At 37.2% G+C, this 21,050-nt stretch overlaps 1 protein-coding gene across 1 annotated transcript in view; it reads right to left on the bottom strand.

Moving 5' to 3' along the window:
- The window catches only part of CMC1 (C-X9-C motif containing 1), a 101,751-nt gene that overhangs the window by 12,304 nt on the left and 68,397 nt on the right, over window positions 1-21,050 (bottom strand). The window contains exon 6 of the mRNA XM_043593319.1: window positions 7,634-7,667. Within this exon, the coding sequence (XP_043449254.1) occupies window positions 7,634-7,667 (34 nt within the window). The remainder of the gene's footprint in view (window positions 1-7,633; window positions 7,668-21,050) is intronic.

The raw sequence follows: 21,050 nt of genomic DNA, 5'->3' as shown, positions 1-21,050 counted from the left end.
CCTATTCTTCTCAAACTATTACAAAAAATGGAAAAGGAAAGAAAGCTTCCAAATTCATTCTGTGAGGCCAGCATCACCCTGATATCAAAACCAGATAAAGACACTACCCCCAAAAAAGGGAACTACAGGCCAATACCTCTGATGAACATAGATGCAAAAATGCTCAACAAAATATTAGTAAACTGAATCCAACAATACATTTAACAAATCACTCACCAGGATCAAGTGGGATTTATTCCTGAGATGTAAGGGTGGCTCAATATTTGCAAATCAATCAATGTGATACCTCACATCAATAGGAGAAAGGATAAAAACAATATGATCATCAATAGATGCAGAAAAAAGCATCTGGCAAAATACAACATTCATTCATGACAACTCTCAACAAAGTAGATTTAGAGGAAATATACCTCAATATTATAAAGGCCATATATGAAAAACCTACAGCTAATATATATATATATATATATATATATATATATATATTTTTTTTTAATGTTTATTTTTGAGAGAGAAAAACAGAGCACAAGTGGGGCTGGGGCAGAGAGAGGGGGAATCAGAAGCAGGCTCCAGGCCTGCTGTCAGCACACAGCCTGACACAGGGCTCAAACTCACAAACCATGAGATCACGACCTGAGCCAAAGTTGGACACTTAACTGACTGAGCCACCCAGGCGTCCCAAGCTAACATCTTATTCACAGTGCAAAACTGACAGCTTTTCCCCTAAGATCAGGAACAAGACAAGGATGTCCACTCTCACCATTTTTATTCGACATAGTACTGGAAGTCCTATCTGCAGCAATCAGAAAAGAAAAAGGAATAAAAGGCATCCAAATCAGTATGGAAGAAGTAAAACATTCACTATTTGCAGATGACATGATACTATATATAGAAAACCCTTAATACTCCCCCCAAAATCTTACTGGTAACTGAGTTCAGCAAGGTCACAGGACACAAAATCAATTTAAAGAAGTCTGTTGCATTTCTATACACTAATAATGAAGGAGCTAACAGAGCAAATAAGAAAACAATCCCATTTGCATCTACACCAAAAACTATAAACCCTGAAAGCTATAAAACACTGATGAAAGAAATTGAAGACAGAAACAAATGGAAAGACATCCTATGCTCACAGATTGGGAAAACAAACATTGTTAAAATGTCTGTACTACCCAAAGCCATCTACAGATTTTACACAATCTCTGTGAAAATACCAACAGCATTTTTCACACAATCCTAAAATTTGTATGAAACCACAAAAGGCCCCAAACAACCAAAGCTATCTTGAAAAAGAAAACAAAACCATGTGCCACAATCCCAGATTTCAATTTATACTGCAAAGCCGTAGTAATCAAAACAGTATGGCTCTGGCATAAAAATAAACATACAGACCAAAGGAAGAGAATAGAGAGCCCAGAAATAAACCCACACTCATACGGTCAATTAACCTTTGACAAAGCTGGAAAGAATATGCAATAGGAAAACGACAGTCTCTTCCACAAATGGTGTCAGAAAAACTGTACAGCAAGATGCAAAAGAATGAAAATGAACCACTTTCTTACACCATACACAAAAATAAACTCAAAATGGATTAAAGACCTGAAACCATAAAAATCCTAGAAGACAGCACAGGCAGTAATTTCTCTCACACTGGTTGTAGCTATGTTTTTCTGGATATGCCTCCTGAGGCAAGGGAAATAAAAGCAAAAATAAACTACTGAGACTATATCAAAATAAAAAGCTTCTGCACAGGAAAGGAAACAACCAACAAAACTAAAAGACAACCTACTGAATGGGAAATGATATTTGCAAATGACCTATCCAATAAAGGGTTAGTATTCAAAATATATAAAGAACTTCTACAACTCAACACCAACAAAACCCAAATAATCTGATTTAAAAATGGGCAGAAGACACGAACAGACATTTCTCCAAAGAAGACATACAGATAGCCACAAGACACAAGAAAAGATACTCAGCATTACTCATCATCAGGAAAATGCAATCAAAACTACAATGAGATATCACTGACACCTGTCAGAATGGCTAAAATCAAAAACTAAAGAAACAACACGTTGACAAGGATGTGGACAAAAAGGAACCCTCGTGCACTGCTGGTAGGAATGCAAACTGGTGCAGGCACAGTAGAAAACAGTATGGAGGTTCCTTCGAAGATTAAAAACAGAAAGACCATATGATCCATTAGTTGTACTACTGGGTGTTTACCCAAAAACTACATAAACACTAATCAGAAGGGATACATGCCCCCCTATGCTTACTACAGCATGATGTACAATAACCAAATTATGGAAGCAGCCCAAGTGCCTGTGGATAACTAAACAGATAAAGAAGATGTGGTGTGTGTACATACACACACACACACACACACACACACACACACACAGAGGAATATTATTTAGCCACAAAAAAGAATGAAATCTTGCCATTTGCAACAGCATGGATGAATCTAGAGAGTATATGCTATAGATTATAATGTTATACAAATAATATAATGAACAAAAAAGGTCAGAGAAAGAAAAATACCATATGAATTTGCTTGGATGTGGAATTTAAGAAACAAATTATCAAAGGTAAAGTGAGACAAACCAAAAAAACAGATTTTAACTCTAGAGAACAAACTGATGGTTATTGGCGGGGGGGGGGGGGGGGGGGAGGAGGGGTTGCAAAACAAGTGAAGGGCATTAAGAGTACACTTATCTTGACAAGCACCAAGCAATGTACAGAACTGTTGCTTCACTGTATTGTACCCCTGACATCAATAGAACACCATGTGTTGTCTACATTGGAATTAAAATTGTTTAAATTAAAAAATAAATTATGTATAAAGCTGTAAAAAATAAGTAAGCAATAAATAAATAGATACATAAAATGGTTCTTAACTCATTTCTCCACTAGAAGAAACTGATTTCAGGAAGCCGTTTGTTTTGTTTTCCCATTTTCCCATGTAACTTCCTAATTTTTTCCAAGGTATTTAAAGGTGTTAATAACAGCAATAAGAATAAAATGGTAATGGCAACTGAAATACACTGGTTATTTATTACGTACCAGAAACTATGCCAAGGACATTTATTAGCTCGCTTGAATTTTATAGAAGCACCACTAGATAAGCACTATTCTTATGTTCATTTACCAGATGAGGAAACTGACCTTTACGTTGATGTCACATTTCCAAGATCATAGAGCTTGGCACAGAGCTTGGCATAGAGCTTGGACCAGGCCTTTACTAGTTCCGGAAAAATACCCGTAACTACTGTCAAATCTCACTTACTCCTTCCATGATAAGAACACAGGAAAGATCTCCACACCTGGCTGAAATTTCCATGGTCACAAAACAGACTAAACCCAAGCCAGTCAGCTCACATGAGGTCACAACTGAGACCTGGGTGACGGGTGGCCCAGCACACCCCATCATCACCACACGAACAAATACAGTGCAGCTTGCTGCTCGGTTTTATGCTACTTAGCAATCACCTGAAATAAGGTAACATCAGATACCTTCCTCGCTCTCTGGCCCCACCCGTTTTCTAGAATTCCTATAAAATATAAATATTTAAAATGAGGATTTTGCACGTTAGAAAGTGGCTTCTCCGAAGGGAACCTCATGAAATGCTAAATTCGGTGTTCCAGAGTTTAAGCGCTACCAGAATTTGAAAGGTAGACATCAGCATAGCCTAGTGTTGCTGAGGAAAGCATCAAACCACCCCACCTTTGTAAAAAGACTGCATGTAGGAGGTGCTTTAAGTCTCCCCAGATCGCAGAATCCACGATCGTGAATAACAGCAGAGGTGGAGGCTTTAGGTGACAAAGCAAGAGAAAGAGGCGAATGAGCTTGGCTCGTACCATACATTTTTGTTACACGTTTCCTCTTTGCTCCCTCACAGCCTCCAACGTTAAAAGACCCGTTCATTAACAGGCACTGGTCAAAGCGGCTAACCAAGCGGCCCGCCTCTGATCACGGGTCCTTCTAGGCTCCCCTGCCCTCTCCTGGTGGACGCTCTGCCCTCTCCCTCCCCTAAGGAGAAGCAGGACCACACAAAAGTAGGATCAAATGCTTTTAATAACGCAAGCTATACAGGCAACAGACTAACCTCCCGTGCTTTTTCATTTTTGCTAGAGGTTTTACAGCCTCCTCTGGGGGGAGGAATATGAGCCACCAGTGGCCATTTACCACAATTCACGGAGGGTCCACGGAAGGATGAGCTGCCTTGTTCCAAACTTCTGGGACTGAAACGGTCAGAGTGGGGAGGACGTCACGGGCCACTTAATCTGAACTCTTACTCGATGCAGAAGATCCTTGTTAACCCATCTCTCTGTTTAAACACTGTGACAAAAAAGTCCTTATCTCCCAAGGTAGCCAGCTCCTGTGCGTGTGCATGTTGCATGCGTGTTGCAGGTGTGTGGCGTGTTGGGGGAAGGATTTATAGCCTGGGGGAAAACCCAGTAAATCTAATGCCGCTTCCTCATCAAATACTACAGGAAATAACATCCCTGTTGTTCCCTTGTCCTGGTTCAGAGCCAGTGTGAAAGCTGTTCCCTCCTCCTTATTGGACATCACTTCCAGATTACTGACAAAACGTGGTCACGCTCCTCATAATCTTCTGGTTTGTCAAATTTATTCATGTTTTTAACACCTTGCTTTGCTCCCAAAAGGATCTAAAAGAGCTCGGCGCCTCCCTTATAAAACAACATCTGTAAGGACGGTAGGTTTTTCAAATTCTAACACAGTAGGCAATTCAAATATGAAAATAACTATGGCTATGTCTTAACAAAAGTAAGTATGTATATAAATATATAACAAAAATCCTTTGAAGGGAGTCATTACAAGCATGACACATAGAAGCCATTCCCCACTCTGGTCTTCTCTTAGCTAAAGCCAAAAATATTTTTACCCAAGCAAAAAATAGCCTTTGACACCAGTGAAAGCCACTTATCAGCTTTCTTTTCCTCGAATACAGTCACATCAACAACCAAAGCAGAAACACTGTTCTGTGAAGTACTATGCAGCCACTAAAAGAAAGTACACTGATAGGGAATGATCTCTAGAACTCAAAACGCAAAACAGCTAAGGTGCAGCACCACACGGTAGAGCGTGTGACCATTTCTGTTTAGAATCCACACACATTTGCGTACGTGCGCATGTGTATGCATCTATATAGACAGATGTTTACACAGACACAAAATGGCTGTGGAATAGCAAGTAAGAAACTGGTCATCGTGGTTGCTTCAGAGGAGGAAAAGCGGGGATCGGGGGGCCAAGAAATAAAGACACACATCTGTACTGTGTTTGGGTAGTCTACACATGGGTCAACCTTCCAAAATGTAATTTAAAAAAAGCAAGCAAGCAAGCAATAGCTTTGGGTGGAGGAGTGGAGTCCAGCTTCGGCTTTGATGAGCAGCTTTGCTGAGCAGCATGAAAAACTACAATTCGTGCAACTTCCTTCTGAAGCAAGTGCTTCTCCCTGAACTCTGCTCAGCAACCACTTAGCGGCGACCCTTCTGTATATCACTGAGAACATCCGTTCCTCACACTCTGGGGATATTTCTGCACACAGGCCTTAATTTCATTAAATGTGAGTTGTTCTCAAATACAAATTTGGACATTCCTTTTCACCAAATAGCTACATAGATCCTCCTATTCCCATTATACCGATGCCAAACGAAAAGCACCATTCCAAGGTAAAATGACACTATCAAAAGTCACACCATTGGCTTTCCTGTAATTTGACACAGTCACAAAAACTGCCAAAACGAAAGAAATCTGACAATAACACGTGCTACCTTACTCATAAATAGGTCCAAATTCTCAGTTTTAAGAAGAAGAAAAAAAAAGAGAATAAAAGACATATTATGCTAAATTTAATTAGATATTTAGTAAGTATAAGTATCCCTAGTCAACAAAGCAAATCGATCCTTTCAGTTCTGGCTGCAGTTTATTTAAAGACTTTACAATGTTACTACTTAAGAGTAAGTCCTATGGAGGTGTTATCTCACCATTTATATTTTCACAACACTTATGATATTGTTATCACACTCTTAAAATAAATGAAAAGCCCATGCCACATTTCAGACCAAAGTAATGCTACAGATTCCAATTTTATTTCTAGAAATATACATTAAAATAATTCTGTATTGCTCACTTTATTCTTGCAATGTTGAACATTAAAAAAAGTAAAACTAAGGTTTTTGTTTTGTTTTGTTCTGTTTTAGGTCCCTGGTATACTTGGAAAGCAGAAGTTTAATTGCTTGGCTTTAACCTTAGGCACCAGAAAACAGAACAGGATAAAATTCTGACAACAATAGCGTTTTATGACAAAATTATTATGCTTTTAATTTTCTATTAAATTGTGATTTATTATTAGCTTGCTACTTTAAAAATTAGTTTGTGTACAGAATGAATTTAGTGGTGCATTTAATGAGACAAGAAGGTAGGATGATGAACATGAAAAGATTATTTCACATCGTAGTGCATGAGCTATTTGATAATTCTAACATAGTACAAAAGAAAGCTTCTCTCTAGATTGATCATGGTTCAGTTAACATCACTGAATATCTAATACCTCCAACTCAATTAATTCTCACCTGATTAAGATCAGACTGATATTCAAACTAAATCATCTCTCCAGTCAAGTAGAAATCAATATTTCTGATTTTACTTTTAAATTACAATAGAAAATAAAATGCACGCATCTTCAATATGCCAAGAGTAGCTTTTCTATTCTAGTCTACCATGGCATGGATAACACAGTTGATTAAAGAATTATTCTAATTTGAGCACCGATATGTAGCAGAATCTGATTAATTTGAACACAGAGATGGAATAAAGTAATTAAATATATCTTATACAGGGCAAATAGAAAATTGACATAAAGTAAACTTGACTTCTTTAAAACAAACCTCACTATTTATCAGCTCAAGTAGTTAGGAACATGTTTTTACTAAAGACTGATCACTCTGAGAGAAGAGTCTTATTTCAGGTACAGATATTTGTAAGATGGGCAGACACAGTTCTTTTAAAATCAAACTCTTTCTGCCACTGTGATCTCCAAAAAACATGCACCTACCTAAAGACAACCAAACATGACTTTTCCAGAAAAAAGACATACTGACCCATTCTTGCTAGACAGGGTAAAAATTAGTGAATCCTAACAGAACCAAATGCTTACATATTTGTAACTCTTACTCCTGAAGAGAATAATAGGTTTTCCTCCTCTTTCTTCCTTAATGTCACTTCAAATTTAAGATGGAGAAGAGTAAAGTCAAATTATTTGTTGGAGTAACTGAATACAAAGTATTGTTTCGCTTGTTAGCAAACTCAGTAACTCAGAGGAAAATGACAGAAAATTTTCAAATTTCAAATACACTGAAGCAAAGCAAAATCACAGTTAATGTACTGTTAGAATTGAAACTACTACAATTTAGAGAATACTTAGTGTGTGCTATTGTGCATTAGATATTTAATATACACTATGTACATGTCACATATAAAATACTTTTATAAAATACTTTATATATGAAGATATATTTATGTAAAAAATATATTTCACATACATTATTCTCAAACCTCACAAAATGGGTTATTACTACTACTAAATAACTCATAGATGTTACCTACCTTAGATGTACCTTTTCAGGTGTCTTAGATAGATCTATTCATAGAAAAGAACATGAAGAACCAAAAGTTATGCAAATTAGTCTGGAAATAAAAACTTCCAAAATTCATACCCTATGCGAAACAGCCACAGAAGTTACAGACCATAGCTAAGGGCATTAAAATTTAGATTTTATGTTAAGATAGGAATCTCTCCGAAGAAACAGAATCTGATGGTGGGCTGCCTGTACAACTTGCATGCATGGATGCAACTTGGAAGTTGGGCCATTTGCATGTTATACACAAAAGGATATTCTTTGTTTTCATGAAAGACTCGGTTCTATTTTTGTTGAACCACAGACATTTCAGTTTGATTTTCTTATGACCGAAACACATTTTTGGAGAAATATTTATTATGTATATATACAAAGAATATATATGTGTGTGTGTGTGTGTGTATACATATATACATATATATATGTGTGTGTGTGTGTGTGTATATACATACACACACACACACAAATATTGGTAAACATTATATATATAGAGAGAGAGACAGAGACAGAGACAGAGGGAGAAAGAGAAAGGAAAGAGAGAGAGAAAGTAACAGTACAAGCAGAAAGACTATAATGAACCAATGCACATGCCCCCCTGTTTAAAGGTACAGTAGAACTATCTTCCTTGCAGGAATGGAAACATCATTACCAGATCTGAGGATTTATACCTTTTTTTAGGCTGGAATTTTGGTTTTATGTAAAATGCTGTAATTTTCAATAGTTTAGCTAACTTTGTTTTCAAAGACGCTGCACAGAGGAAAAACAAAATATGTCTGCACAATGGCTCCTGGTTGAAAGCTGATGGTCTGTGTCATAGACTTGAAAGGCTTTCTTGAACACTTCACTAGAATAATTATGCACATGAGGTTATCCCTTCAAAAACTACTATCACCCAATAACTACTACAACCATTGTTTCATAATTATTCTAAATAACTGCAGCCCTAGAGGCGAGGAATTAAAGGCAGACTCCCCAGTCTCTAACTCTCCAGGCCTCATCCTTTCCACGGTGTCATGAAAAGCCATCTTGGTCATGATAGACTTAGCACGTTTGCTTCCCTTCAGGAACCAACTACAAGGAATCAAAATGGGCCCTTAACTGACAGTTTACAGTTCCTTCAGGCTAAGCCTTCTCTCTAAATTAATGCTCCAAGAAGCACTTGAGGTAAGAGTGTTCCCTTTGATGGATGCTACTTTATAAAATAAAGGGGTTTCTTTTGCTGGCATACTAAATTACCAGACACTCGGTAAACTAACAAAGTTTGCTGCCTTCAAAAATGTCCAGTGGCTCCGCAAAGCAATGACACACTTAAAATGTTAAACAATACAAAACAAAACCGCAATTACGAAGAAAACGACCACAAATATCACATGACGGTAACAGACTAACTGGCTAAAGAGGGCATGCGCGATGGCTACTAATACCAGTTCGAAGGTAGTGAAAGGACTCATCTCACGGTCAGCCTACTTGAAAGGCAGCACAAAATTTAAAGGACTACTCCAACTATCGAGAAGACAGCAGAATTCCAAGAAATGTAAAACGGCAATCTCTACTCCCCCCCCCAAAAGTAGTCTATTAAGCAATCTGTCAGTACAAAGGATAAAATGAAAAATTCATTAAAATACATCTGATAATTTTTACATTCCCAGAATCCAATGTAAGAGTGATTAATTATACTCATGCAAAAAGCATTATGGCAAAATCTAACAGGTCAACAACATGGAGGTTGGTCTTAAGCTATTTAAAAGATGCTGCCAAATAAGAATTTTACCTTTGTTCTATATTTACTAGTAACTTTCGTTGAGATAATAAAAGTAAAATATAAAATATTTAAAGTATAAAAATGAAAAAAGGATTTGGAAATTTTCCGTCATGAGAAAAAAGTAGAGAAAGTAACTGTCACGAAGTCCTATTTGTTAGATTCCACAAAGAATATTTTTAATTTTAAAATAGAATGTCAACAGGGTTGATTGAAATAAAGAGAAATAAATTAATGCTAAATAATTACTAAGGAAGTTTTGTTTATGGAAATGAATAATTCAGTGTTTTACAAAGTAAATTCAAACAGCAGCTGCTTTGCTGACATTAAGCTTTCTCAAAATACACAAACTTTAAAACTAGAGAATCATCATTTTTTTTTATGTCAAACGAAGTTATTTCCTAGGTCTTCTGGTTTTAGTATAAAATATTACATGGTTACAAGGGTAACCGACCAACTGTTTAAGGAGCCTCGGCATTACATTTTTCACGGGAGGATATCTGTCACATTCTCGTTAACTGAATATATGCATAAATCCTGGCTTGTTAAGTCTTATCACAGCTGGGGGAGAAAGGAATTCAGATTTCTAACAATCTGTTCCCAATCCACTTGGTCCAGGATTTATTCAGATCTCAAAATCAATGTTACGGTTGCCCTGAACTCCACTGCAGCTCCATTGCTGTCTCCCAACCACCACTTGCTCCCGTGTACGGCACAAGAGCCCTTCCTCCTTCAAAGAGAAATGGACTCAAAACACAGTTTAAAGAAATTGCATACGTTACCAATTAAGCTCATGTTTACTAAATCATGTATCCAAAATTATTTTATCCAAATAATTGATCCATACAAACAGTATCTCATAATAGCAGCGAATGGATACAGAAACTTGAAAAATAATGTTGCCGGTGCCCTGAAAGACCAATCTGAAAATAAGAGATTTCCAAACAGTCACATAAGACAAAAAGAAAACCCTAAGATTTTTTTTAGGTTTATCTATTGCACAATGCAAACGGTAGTCTGCAGTTTTAGTGAACCAGGAATACTGCAAACAGTATTTATTTTTAAAAATGAGAGGCACCTGGGTGGCTCGGTCAGTTGAGCCTCCGATTTGGGCTCAGGTCATGATTTCACAGTTCATGAGTGCAAGAGCCGCATCGGGCTCTGTGCTGACAGCTCAGAGCCTGGAGCTGCTTCGGATTCTGTGTCTCCCTCTCTCTCTGCCCCTTCCCAACCTCATGCACGTATGCATTCTCTCTCTCCCTCTCTCTCTCAAAAATAAACATTTTAATTTTTTTAATGTTTATTTGTGAAAGAGAGCGTGAGCAGGGGAGGAGCAGAGAGAGAAAGACAGACAGACAGACAGACAGACAGACAGACAGAATGTGAAGCAGGCCCCAGGCTCTGAGCTGTCAGCACAGAGCCTGATGTGGGACTCAAACCCACAAACCACGAGATCATGACCTGAGCCAAAGTCGGACGCTTAACCGACTGAGCCACTCAGGCACCCCTCAAAAATAAACATTTTAAAAAATGAAATAGAAAATATCGATGTACACTATGCATTTCATCTATATAAACCTATATATCTATATAAATATATTTCTATTTGCCCAAGTCCTGTTCTAGGCACTTGGCACAAATGAGTGAAACAAACTCAAGATCTCTGCCCTTGTGAAGCTCTGTGAACAGAAGAGACAGACAAGAGACATAATATTGTATAGTATGTTCAAATATGGTTAAGGGTTACAGGGAAAAAGGAGAGAGAGGTGAGCCACATTATGGGAGGGTGGAGACAGTGGGCTGCATTTGACACAGGGTCCTTAAGGTAGGCCCCTCTGAGAATTTGGGGGAAAAACTTTAAAGGGGTGAAGGAATCAGTATCACTTATATACCCAATGATAGTATAATATAAATGCTTTAGCTTCTAATTCTATACACGACAGATAAAAAAAAAAATACTTATAAGGAAAACAGACCGGAAGAAATAATAACTGTGGCTAAAACTAAATCTCAAGAACTGGATTCCAAAGCACAATACAGGTGTCCAGTCCACCAGCCAAAGGGGAGGGGGCAGGCTACTGATGAAGTTGCCCTTGTGGAAATCAGACAGGGCTTAATCTTAAGATGTCACTAAAATGAAAATAAAGACTAAAGACAAAAGAAAGACACAAAAAGTGATTTAAAATCTTAAAGCAAAAATGAGCTCAGATCAAAATGCATCTATCGAAAAAACATTGTTCACCAAAAGATATTTCTAGGGCAGCAAAATGTGAAAACAGCATTCTCCGCCTCTTCTAGAATCTACAGATTCTTTTGTTTTTCTAAAAAATCCATACCGTAAGTCAAGCGTCCCTGTAACTTCTACCTGGGTTACAAGAGAAAGAAGAAATAAGTTTAGTTAATTAACCCAAGGCTGCTTTCTACCATAATTAGCTCCCGGTCTTGGAATGACACATCTAGAAGTAGCCCTATTACACCTATGTCCTCTATTGTTTTTAGTCAGAGAACACAGACATGTTTCCTTAAAGAGAAAGTGGGGAAAATAATGTGAACACATCCTAGGTGAAAGCTATTTTCTCAATTCATAAGAATGAAATAGCATGAGCAAATTTAGGATGTCTGGTATTATTACTTTGTGTTGACTTTTACTTATCTACGTTAGTTTCCATTCGTGCTTTAACTTACAATTAGAGAGTTCTATTTCCTTCTCTTTATGAAATGCAAGTAGTAGTTAACTTCTGATACTTATCAATATCCACACAGCTATACAAATACTTTATCTTACTTATTTAGTAAAATCCTATGAAAAATGTCCTCAAATCCATCTGAAATGGTTGGTAAAACTTTATTTCTCCTATATTATAGAAGAAAAAGAGTTATTTCATATGACAAAAAGGAAATATTATCCCCACATTTTGCTACTTAACCACATAAGCTACAACTTCAAGCTATTCTGTAAGAAAATAAAGCAACAGGAATTTTTGCATATGAATGGGGAAAAAAAAAGAAGCATGCCTCTGTTTTGTACACACAACAAATGAGTCAGGGTCTCATAATTGCAATGCCAGTCCTGTAACTGTTTTTGATGGAATTCATTAATGTAATTACCCCAGAACTGGCATTAGGTATTATTAAAGGGCATGCAAGTTATGGTAGACAAGGAGATCCTGTGAAAGCACTTCTTACATAGCTGGGCATTAATATTTTAAAGGCCTTTTTTAAATTTTTTTTTTTTTCAACGTTTATTTATTTTTTGGGACAGAGAGAGACAGAGCATGAATGGGGGAGGGGCAGAGAGAGAGGGAGACACAGAATCGGAAACAGGCTCCAGGCTCTGAGCCATCAGCCCAGAGCCTGATGCGGGGCTCGAACTCACGGACCGCGAGATCATGACCTGGCTGAAGTCGGACGCTTAACCGACTGCGCCACCCAGGCGCCCCTTAAAGGCCTTTTTTAAAAAGAAGTCACTAACTTCACATTTAGTTTACCCAATTAAAATGCGTTCTTCAAAAAAATAACAAATATCCTCTTCCCTTATTTGAAACCCATACAGTTCAAATTTCATCACACATCCAAATTACACAAGGTCTTAGAAAGGAAATTAACACAAACTCTATAGGACTAAAGGGTTTTTGAGTTAGAAAAAGAACATTTTTACAAGGCATATGTTTTGCTTTAAAACTGTTTGTAATCCCATGTATTAGAAATCTCAGACACAAAGCAAATTTTTGTTAAAAGCTGGGTATCTTCTTATCTATGTCTCACCCCACTGACCTCAAACTTAATGCGTCCAGGCCCACTGCTTTGTGCAAATCACTGAAGTCAAACTTTTGGCATCGTCATACTCTTCTTCAGGGGTCATCTTTCCAGTAACCAAGTGCTGCTTCTCATTTTCACTGGCATCTCCCTGAAACAAGCCCTCTACTGGTAGCTTAATCAAAGGAAAAGCATCCCCTTCCTTTTATTCCTCCTCCATGCAGCCACCCCCCATAAATAGAATGTTCCCCAAGTTCATGTTAATATGAGAGACTCACACCAATGGCATTAGATCAGCATGTATTGACTGAAGAGAGGGTCGACTTGAGATTCAAAACAATCTCAACATCATGGACAACAAGGCCAAAAAAACACTTTAAAGGTGAAATTTCTCAGGGATAAATGCAAATATATGTGGCTTAAAAAAAAAAAAAAAGAATTCCAATTTTAGAATAGAATGACACATAAGCTCAATGCCATCCAAACAACATGAAACAAGATAAAACACCTAAACCCAGTATTAGTGCCCCAGTTGCCCATGCTCACAGATAATTGTGCTCTTCTCGCAGGACCATATATTTAGGTGGATCTTGACAAATAAGCATGTTCCTACAGAAAGATGATCAGGATATTGAAAGAAATAAAATCCACAGTGTATATACAGTTGATCCTGGAACAACATGGGTTTAAACTATATGGGTCCACTTATATGTGGATTTTTTTCAATACAGTACAGTACTGTAAAATCTATTTTCTCTTATAATTTTCTTAACATTTTCTTTTTCTCTAACTTACTTTAAGGACACAGCATATAATATATAACATACAAAATAAGTGTTAATTGTCTGTTTATGTTATTGGTAAGGCTCTGGTCAACAGTAGGCAATTAATAGTTAAGATACGAGAGTCTAAAGTTATACATGGATTGTCAGCCATATAGGGGGGAGAGGGGAGGAGGTCAGCGTCCCAAAACCCCATACTCTTCAACAGTCAACTGTATACACCATGTTATGTACTAACCACATCTTGGAAATCTACCCAGGGTGTGCGTGGCAAAATAGAAAAATTTTCAAGTTAGCCAGAAATGAGGCTCCAAAAAGGAAATGAGACTATGATTAGTAAAGTCAGCTTAAATAAAATCTTGGAAGGCCTTACATATAAGAGTTTAGACTTGATTCCTATGGGCAGTGGAGAATGACATGAACTAAACTGTATACTTCAGAAAGTTTTACCTAGCAACACTTGGGGTAAAGTTAGGGGAAATGAAGGAAAACACATTTCTAGATAGGGAAAGCTAGTCTATATGCTAATAAAACAATTCAGGCAACAGATATTGAGGATAGTTCTGGTCAAAAAAATCACAGGATACCACAAGCTCATAAACTCTTCTTCAGTAAGATAAACAAAAGGAGCTTCAAAAGAGGAAAAATTGGCCAGCTGCCACAATACAAGGAAAGAGGTACCGTCTCATGCCATAAACTTCAAAATAGGAAAGAAAGGACTCTGGCAAACTCAGCATGGCAAGGTTCGGCATGGCATGGCCCCTAGTCCCATTTCCACCCCTTAGAACACACTGGAAGAAAAAAAAATGAGTTAAAAAGTCCTGAGAATCTCCACTAATAGCATTCCTTATTCTTGAGAGCAGCAGACCGAGGGCATGAGCATGAATCCTAGAGAAAAGTAAAAACAAAACAAAACATAACAAAAACTCTTAGAATAAAAGCCTCTACCCACCTTCATAGGATCTCAGCAGGGGTAGAAAAGCCCAGAGTATGCCATTTTTCAAGGCTCCATGCTTAATAGATAGGATAACCCAAAAGTAACCCCACAGGAAGAAAAGAAACATTCCTGAAGGCTATTTAACAAAAACACTGCACTGCTCCTTCTCCCCCTCCCTCCAGGCTTCAGGAAAGTACACAGAAGAACACCTCAGCCCTCACACTATACCACAAGGGAACACAAACATAGTAGAGAAAGGTGGCAGGAGTGTTAAAGAGAATTCACCCACAATTTTTCAGAAAAACAGCAGGGCAACTCTGCAAACACCCCCTAAGGAAAAAAGATTCATCTCCAATGTCACACTATATGAGAACTTAATAAAAATATAAATTCAAGAACGCTAGACTTTGGGAATAGTTGATAAAATAGAGGGAAATTTAAGAGGAGGTAAAAATCTAAATTAAAGACCTAAACAAATCTGTAACAGTGTCAATATATTAGAAATACATAAAGAATCAACTACACACAGCTGAAATTTAAGTGAGAAATTTTAGAAGAATGACTTTAGATAACCACAGTAAATATAGAGAAAAAATTTTAAAAGCTAATGTAAAAACAGAAAATCAATATGTGGTAGGCAGTTTCAAAGATGGTCTCAAATGATCCCAGCTTCCTGGTATCCATGTCCTAAAATAAACTAAGCCACTTCTCTTGAGAGCAGGCTAAACCTAGTGGTTTCCCTCTGATTAAAGAACCAGGCAAGGTGAAGAATGGGATGTCATTGCCATGGTTAGGTGACATAAGAGCGTGACTTCTGTGCTGTTAGCAAATGCTCCTCGCCTTCCCAGCTTGCGTGCTTTAATGACAAAAATTACCATGAGGGAGAGGCTCATGTGGTAAGGAACAGAGGGGTGGCTTCTGGACAACAGTCAACAAGGAACTGAGACTGTTAGCACAACACCCCCTGGGAGAACTGGATGTGGCCAACATCCACTGAATAAGCTTCCCCAGTTGAGGCTTCGGATGAGAGTGCAGACCCTGAGCCAACTCGCTGACTGCAGCTTTGTGAGAGACCAAAGCAGAGGACCCTGCTAAGTCATGTTAGATTCCTGGCCCACAAAATTGTGAGGCAATAAATATGTGCTGTTTTTAGCGACAAAGTTTTGGGGTAATTTGTTACATAGCAAATAACATCAAGTGATAATCCTATTTCAAAGTTCTAAGGATGATTGGTATCTTTGAGGTAGAGAATTCAAAAAAGAAAATAATATTTTACATGATAATTTAATAAAGGTTTTCTGACACAAAAAACTGAATCTGCAAATCAAAAAGACACAGTATATTCCAAAAAGCACTGATAAAGAATAAACACCTAAGATACAGTCTAATTAAGTGACCTAACTCAAGAATAGAAAAAGAATTTTTCTTGGGGTACCTGGGTGGCTCAGTCAGTTAAGAGGCTCACTTCTGCTCAGGTCATGATCTCATGGTCTGTGAGTTTGAGCCCCCGCATGGGGCTCTGTGCTGACAGCTCAGAGCCTGGAGCCTGCTTCAGATTCTGTGTCTCCCTCTCTCTGCCCCTTGCCTGCTCATGCTCTCTTTCTCTCAAAAATAAACAAACATTACAAAAATTTAAAAAAAAAAAAAAAAAGAATTTTTCTCTATCCAAGACCAATCAAAACCCCTATGGTAGGGTGGTTGTAAGGTGGATGAAAATCAGGCTGGACCCAGAATCCCAAGAGCAACATTCAACGCCTTAAATACTAATGCAATGTGTACAAATTTCTAAGGGAAAAAAAATATGACCTAACGATTTTATACCTGTATATGGCAACAAGCAGTAATTTCCAAACATGATAGATATCTAGGATTCTAAAACCCAAAGATTCTTCTTAAACTATTTGACAATGAAATCTAGCCAATCAAGCAGTGAATCAAAACAAAGAAATAAGAGAGGGAGAAGAGGTGGTCAGCACTGAATTTACGATTACAGAAAAGAAGTATTATAAATGTCAACGATATAAAAATACAACGTACAAAAAAAGGAACCTAAAAAGCAAGATGTGGGGAAATATAATTACACTTTCAAACCAAGGAATCAATCAATACTGCCCCAAACTATTATATGAAGTTTAAGACAGAACAGTGATTCAAGATTAATGGCTCCAGGTAATATTTTTTCTTGAGATTTGAGGCACATTTAGACGTAATATAGTTTTTAATCAAGAAAATTTACCTGAACTTCAGTAACTCTTTTAGTCTAGCTCAGTTTTGTTTTGCTAAATTCAACTTGAAAAAAATAGCACCTTTTATGTAATCCATTCTGCATACATTCACAGAGAGATACCTGTATCGGTGAATGTTGAGATTTAGGGTAAAGTTTTGGGGGGGGGGGTTCATCATCTTTTTTATATTCCTTACATTTTATAAATGGAGTATTTATCATTTATATTAAAATACTGATGCTATTTTTCTAAAAAATTAACAATATTATGCAGGAGAAAGTAACTACTGAAAGCGTGAATTGGGATAGAGGTACTGAAAATGGAAAATTTCACATATTATTGTAAAAATTCCTGAACTGGGACTAATTACTCTCAAAGGCTCCATCTGATGCTAAGTTTCCAAGATCACAGAATTTCCCTGAAATAAAAATCTTTGCTACATGAAAAATCCCTGTTTTCTATTGCATCAAGTTTAGACTTCTTGGCTTGGCTTTCAAGAAGCACCAAAACATGACCTCAACTGTAACTAGTCTTACATAATTAGGTGAATCTGCTTGCTGTCCCACCAATTCGTTGTGCTATATTCAGCTTTCATGTTTTTAACTCCTATTTGGGATATCTTCTAAACAGAGGGGTACTGAGATGTTAACAATTTATAGGCTATTTCATCCCCAATACTCAGTAAGATACGCAGATTTGAATTTTTAAAAAGCTCTACAAATCTAACCTAGCTAAAATGTAAAATAAAACATAAAACAGAAAGCCTATCTGCTACATAAAGTTTTTCCTAACATCTTGAAAGTTACTACATTTTTTTCAGAATTTCTAGAGCATTCAGATTTTTCTATATAGGAACTTAACTCTAAATTAATACTGCTGTGTAAATTTGGTTAGTCTTAACTCATAAATTTAAAGACAACCTAAAAGAATAGGAAGTTTTAAATATTAAATATATTAAGTTGAAAAAATTTAAAACATTTTGAATTTTATTTTTATTTTTTATTTAATTTCGAGAGAGAGAGAGAGAGAGAGAGAGAGAGAGAGAGAGAGAGAGACAGCACATATGTGCAAGCACAAGCAGGGAAGGGCAGAGGGAGAGGGAGAGAGAGAACCTCAAGCAGCCCCACGTTCAGCTCAAATTCTGATGCAAGGCTCAATCTCAGGACCGTGAGATCATGAGCTGAGCCGAAATCAAGAGTTGACGCTTAACTGACTGAGCCACCCAGGTGCCCCGAAATGTTGTAATTAAAAATAAAATGAAAGGGTGATACAAATAAATCTTATTTGAAATATGTTTTTAAAACTTTGATGTGGTCTTCCCAATCAAATATTTCATATTGGGTATTTTATTTTTATTTTTTAAATGTTATTCATTTTGAGTGACAGAGAAAGAGAGTGAGAGCAAGCAGAGGAGGGACAGAGGGAGAGACAGAATCCCATGCAGGCTCCATGCTGTCAGTGCAGACACGGGGTTTAATCTCAGGAACCAGGAGCCGTGAGATCATAACCTGAGCCTAAACCAAGACTCAGGCATTTAACTGACTGAGCCACCCAGGTGCCCCTCATATTAGGTATTTTAAAAAGAGAATTTTATGCATGTATATAGAATGCTACAGCTTACAACCATTCACAACTATGTGGATGGAAGTAGAGGGTATCACGCTAAGCGAAATTAGAGAAAGACAAATATCATATGACTTCACTCATATGAGGAATTTAAAATACAAAACAGATGAACATAAGGGAAGGGAAACAAAAATAACGTAAAAACAGGGAGGAGAGAAAACACAAGGGACTCTTAAATATTGAGAACAAACAGAGCATTGCTGGAGGGGTTGTGAGAGGGAGGGATGGGCTAAATCGGGTAAGGGGCATTAAGTCATCTACTCCTGAAATCATTATTCCACCATATGCTAACTAACTTGGATGAAAATTAAAAAAATTAATTGATTAAAAAAAAAACAAAGAATGCTGCAGCTCACAAAGTGTTTTAATGCTCCTTTACCTCCAAAAATAGTTTTCTAGTTACAATTATCCATCAAAGGGCAATGAGCACATTTAAACACTAGAAACGATGAAATTGAAAATTATTTTAATTGTTTCAGTAAGAAAGAGTTTATGAAACTTCATAGATTTACCATAGAAATACATTCATCAAAATCCTCTTTAACAAGACAGAAGTACTTTTGCAAGTAAGCAGCTAAATATTTATTTGTTCTTCCTCTCAACTACAATTAAAGTATTTACATCCCTTGTTTTAATATTCCAACACATTCAGAATGACAGTTGTAATTCTGGTTTTCGCCCTTCACTGTAATTATAAAATCTAAAATTACGTTAGTTGACTCCTTGAATAAGACCTAAAACTTTATTAATAAACCCTCAACATTTAATGTTACATTTACAGTGATGGGAAAGAGCATGATAAATCAATGTAAACATGAATATGGCTTCACTAGACTCCTAAGGACAAGACTTCCATGTATTTCTACCACAAGATGGAGATAAAGTAGATGTATTTACACATTCCAAAAATATATAGTTTTTTAAGTTTATTTATTTTTGAGAGAGAAAGAGTGCACGAGTGAGCACGTGAGCAGGGGAGAGGCAGAGAGAGAATCCCAAGCAGGATCCGCACTGTCCACGCAGAGTTCAACATGGGGCTCGATCTCACGAACTGTGAGATCATGACCTGAGTCAAAATCAAGAGCCGGATGCTCAACTCACTGAGCCACCCAGGTGTCCCCAAAATATATAATTTTTTATTAAAACATTTGGTATCACTTAGTTCATAATCAGAAAATATATGCTGACCTTTAAGATAAACAAAAAGGTTAACATTAGTTCATATGAGATCAGTTTCAATTAAAGTTATTTCCAAAATATTCTTCTGATAAAAGAAAATTATAAAGACATAAAATGTTTTCATGTTTCAATTCATTTTACATAGGATACTACCAGTATCTTCAGATATTTTAAGACATACACTGAAGAAGATGACTCATAGGTCTGTACCAGTGCCGCCCAAAAGAACTTTCTGCAATAATGGAAATGAAAAAATAATCTGCATTATCCAATGTGAAAGCAACAAGCCACACTTGGCTATTGAGCATTTGAAATATGACTAGTGCTAAGAAAATTAGGGAGGGGGCGCCTGGGTGGCGCAGTCGGTTAAGCGTCCGACTTCAGCCAGGTCACGATCTCGTGGTCCATGAGTTCGAGCCCCACGTCGGGCTCTAGGCTGATGGCTCAGAGCCTGGAGCCTGTTTCCGATTCTGTGTCTCCCTCTCTCTCTGCCCCTCCCCCATTCATGCTCTGTCTCTCTCTGTCCCAAAAATAAATAAATGTTGAAAAAAGAAAATTTTTAAAAAATTAAAAAAAAGAAAATTAGGGAGCTAATGAGCCTAGTGACTACTAGCTAATAACTGCTACTAAATTCATACCATAGACAGTTTAATATTTTAACATATACATATATGTATACATATCAACATCTAATGGTATATTTGATATTAAAATAATAGATAAAACCTGAAATATAAAAATAAAATGACAAATCAATGGTACAAAAATAGGTTCTGACAATAACTGAGGTTTTTCCATGACCATGAGAATAAAAAAGGAAAAAGCTCAATATAATGAGAGGAAACAATGCTGTATATTAAAAGAAATAAAGTTTTACACCATCCTTTAAAGGGAATAAAAGAGCATTATTAAAACATACACACACTTGGGGCGCCTGGGTGGCGCAGTCGGTTAAGCGTCCGACTTCAGCCAGGTCACGATCTCGCGGTCCGTGAGTTCGAGCCCCGCGTCGGGCTCTGGGCTGATGGCTCAGAGCCTGGAGCCTGTTTCCGATTCTGTGTCTGCCTCTCTCTCTGCCCCTCCCCCGTTCATGCTCTGTCTCTCTCTGTCCCCAAAATGAA

Source organism: Prionailurus bengalensis, chromosome C2, assembly GCF_016509475.1.
Source record: "Prionailurus bengalensis isolate Pbe53 chromosome C2, Fcat_Pben_1.1_paternal_pri, whole genome shotgun sequence".
Classification (NCBI taxonomy): Eukaryota; Metazoa; Chordata; class Mammalia; order Carnivora; family Felidae; genus Prionailurus; species Prionailurus bengalensis.
Note: the sequence above shows the minus strand (reverse complement) of the source record. Positions and strands in the feature narration are given on the sequence as shown.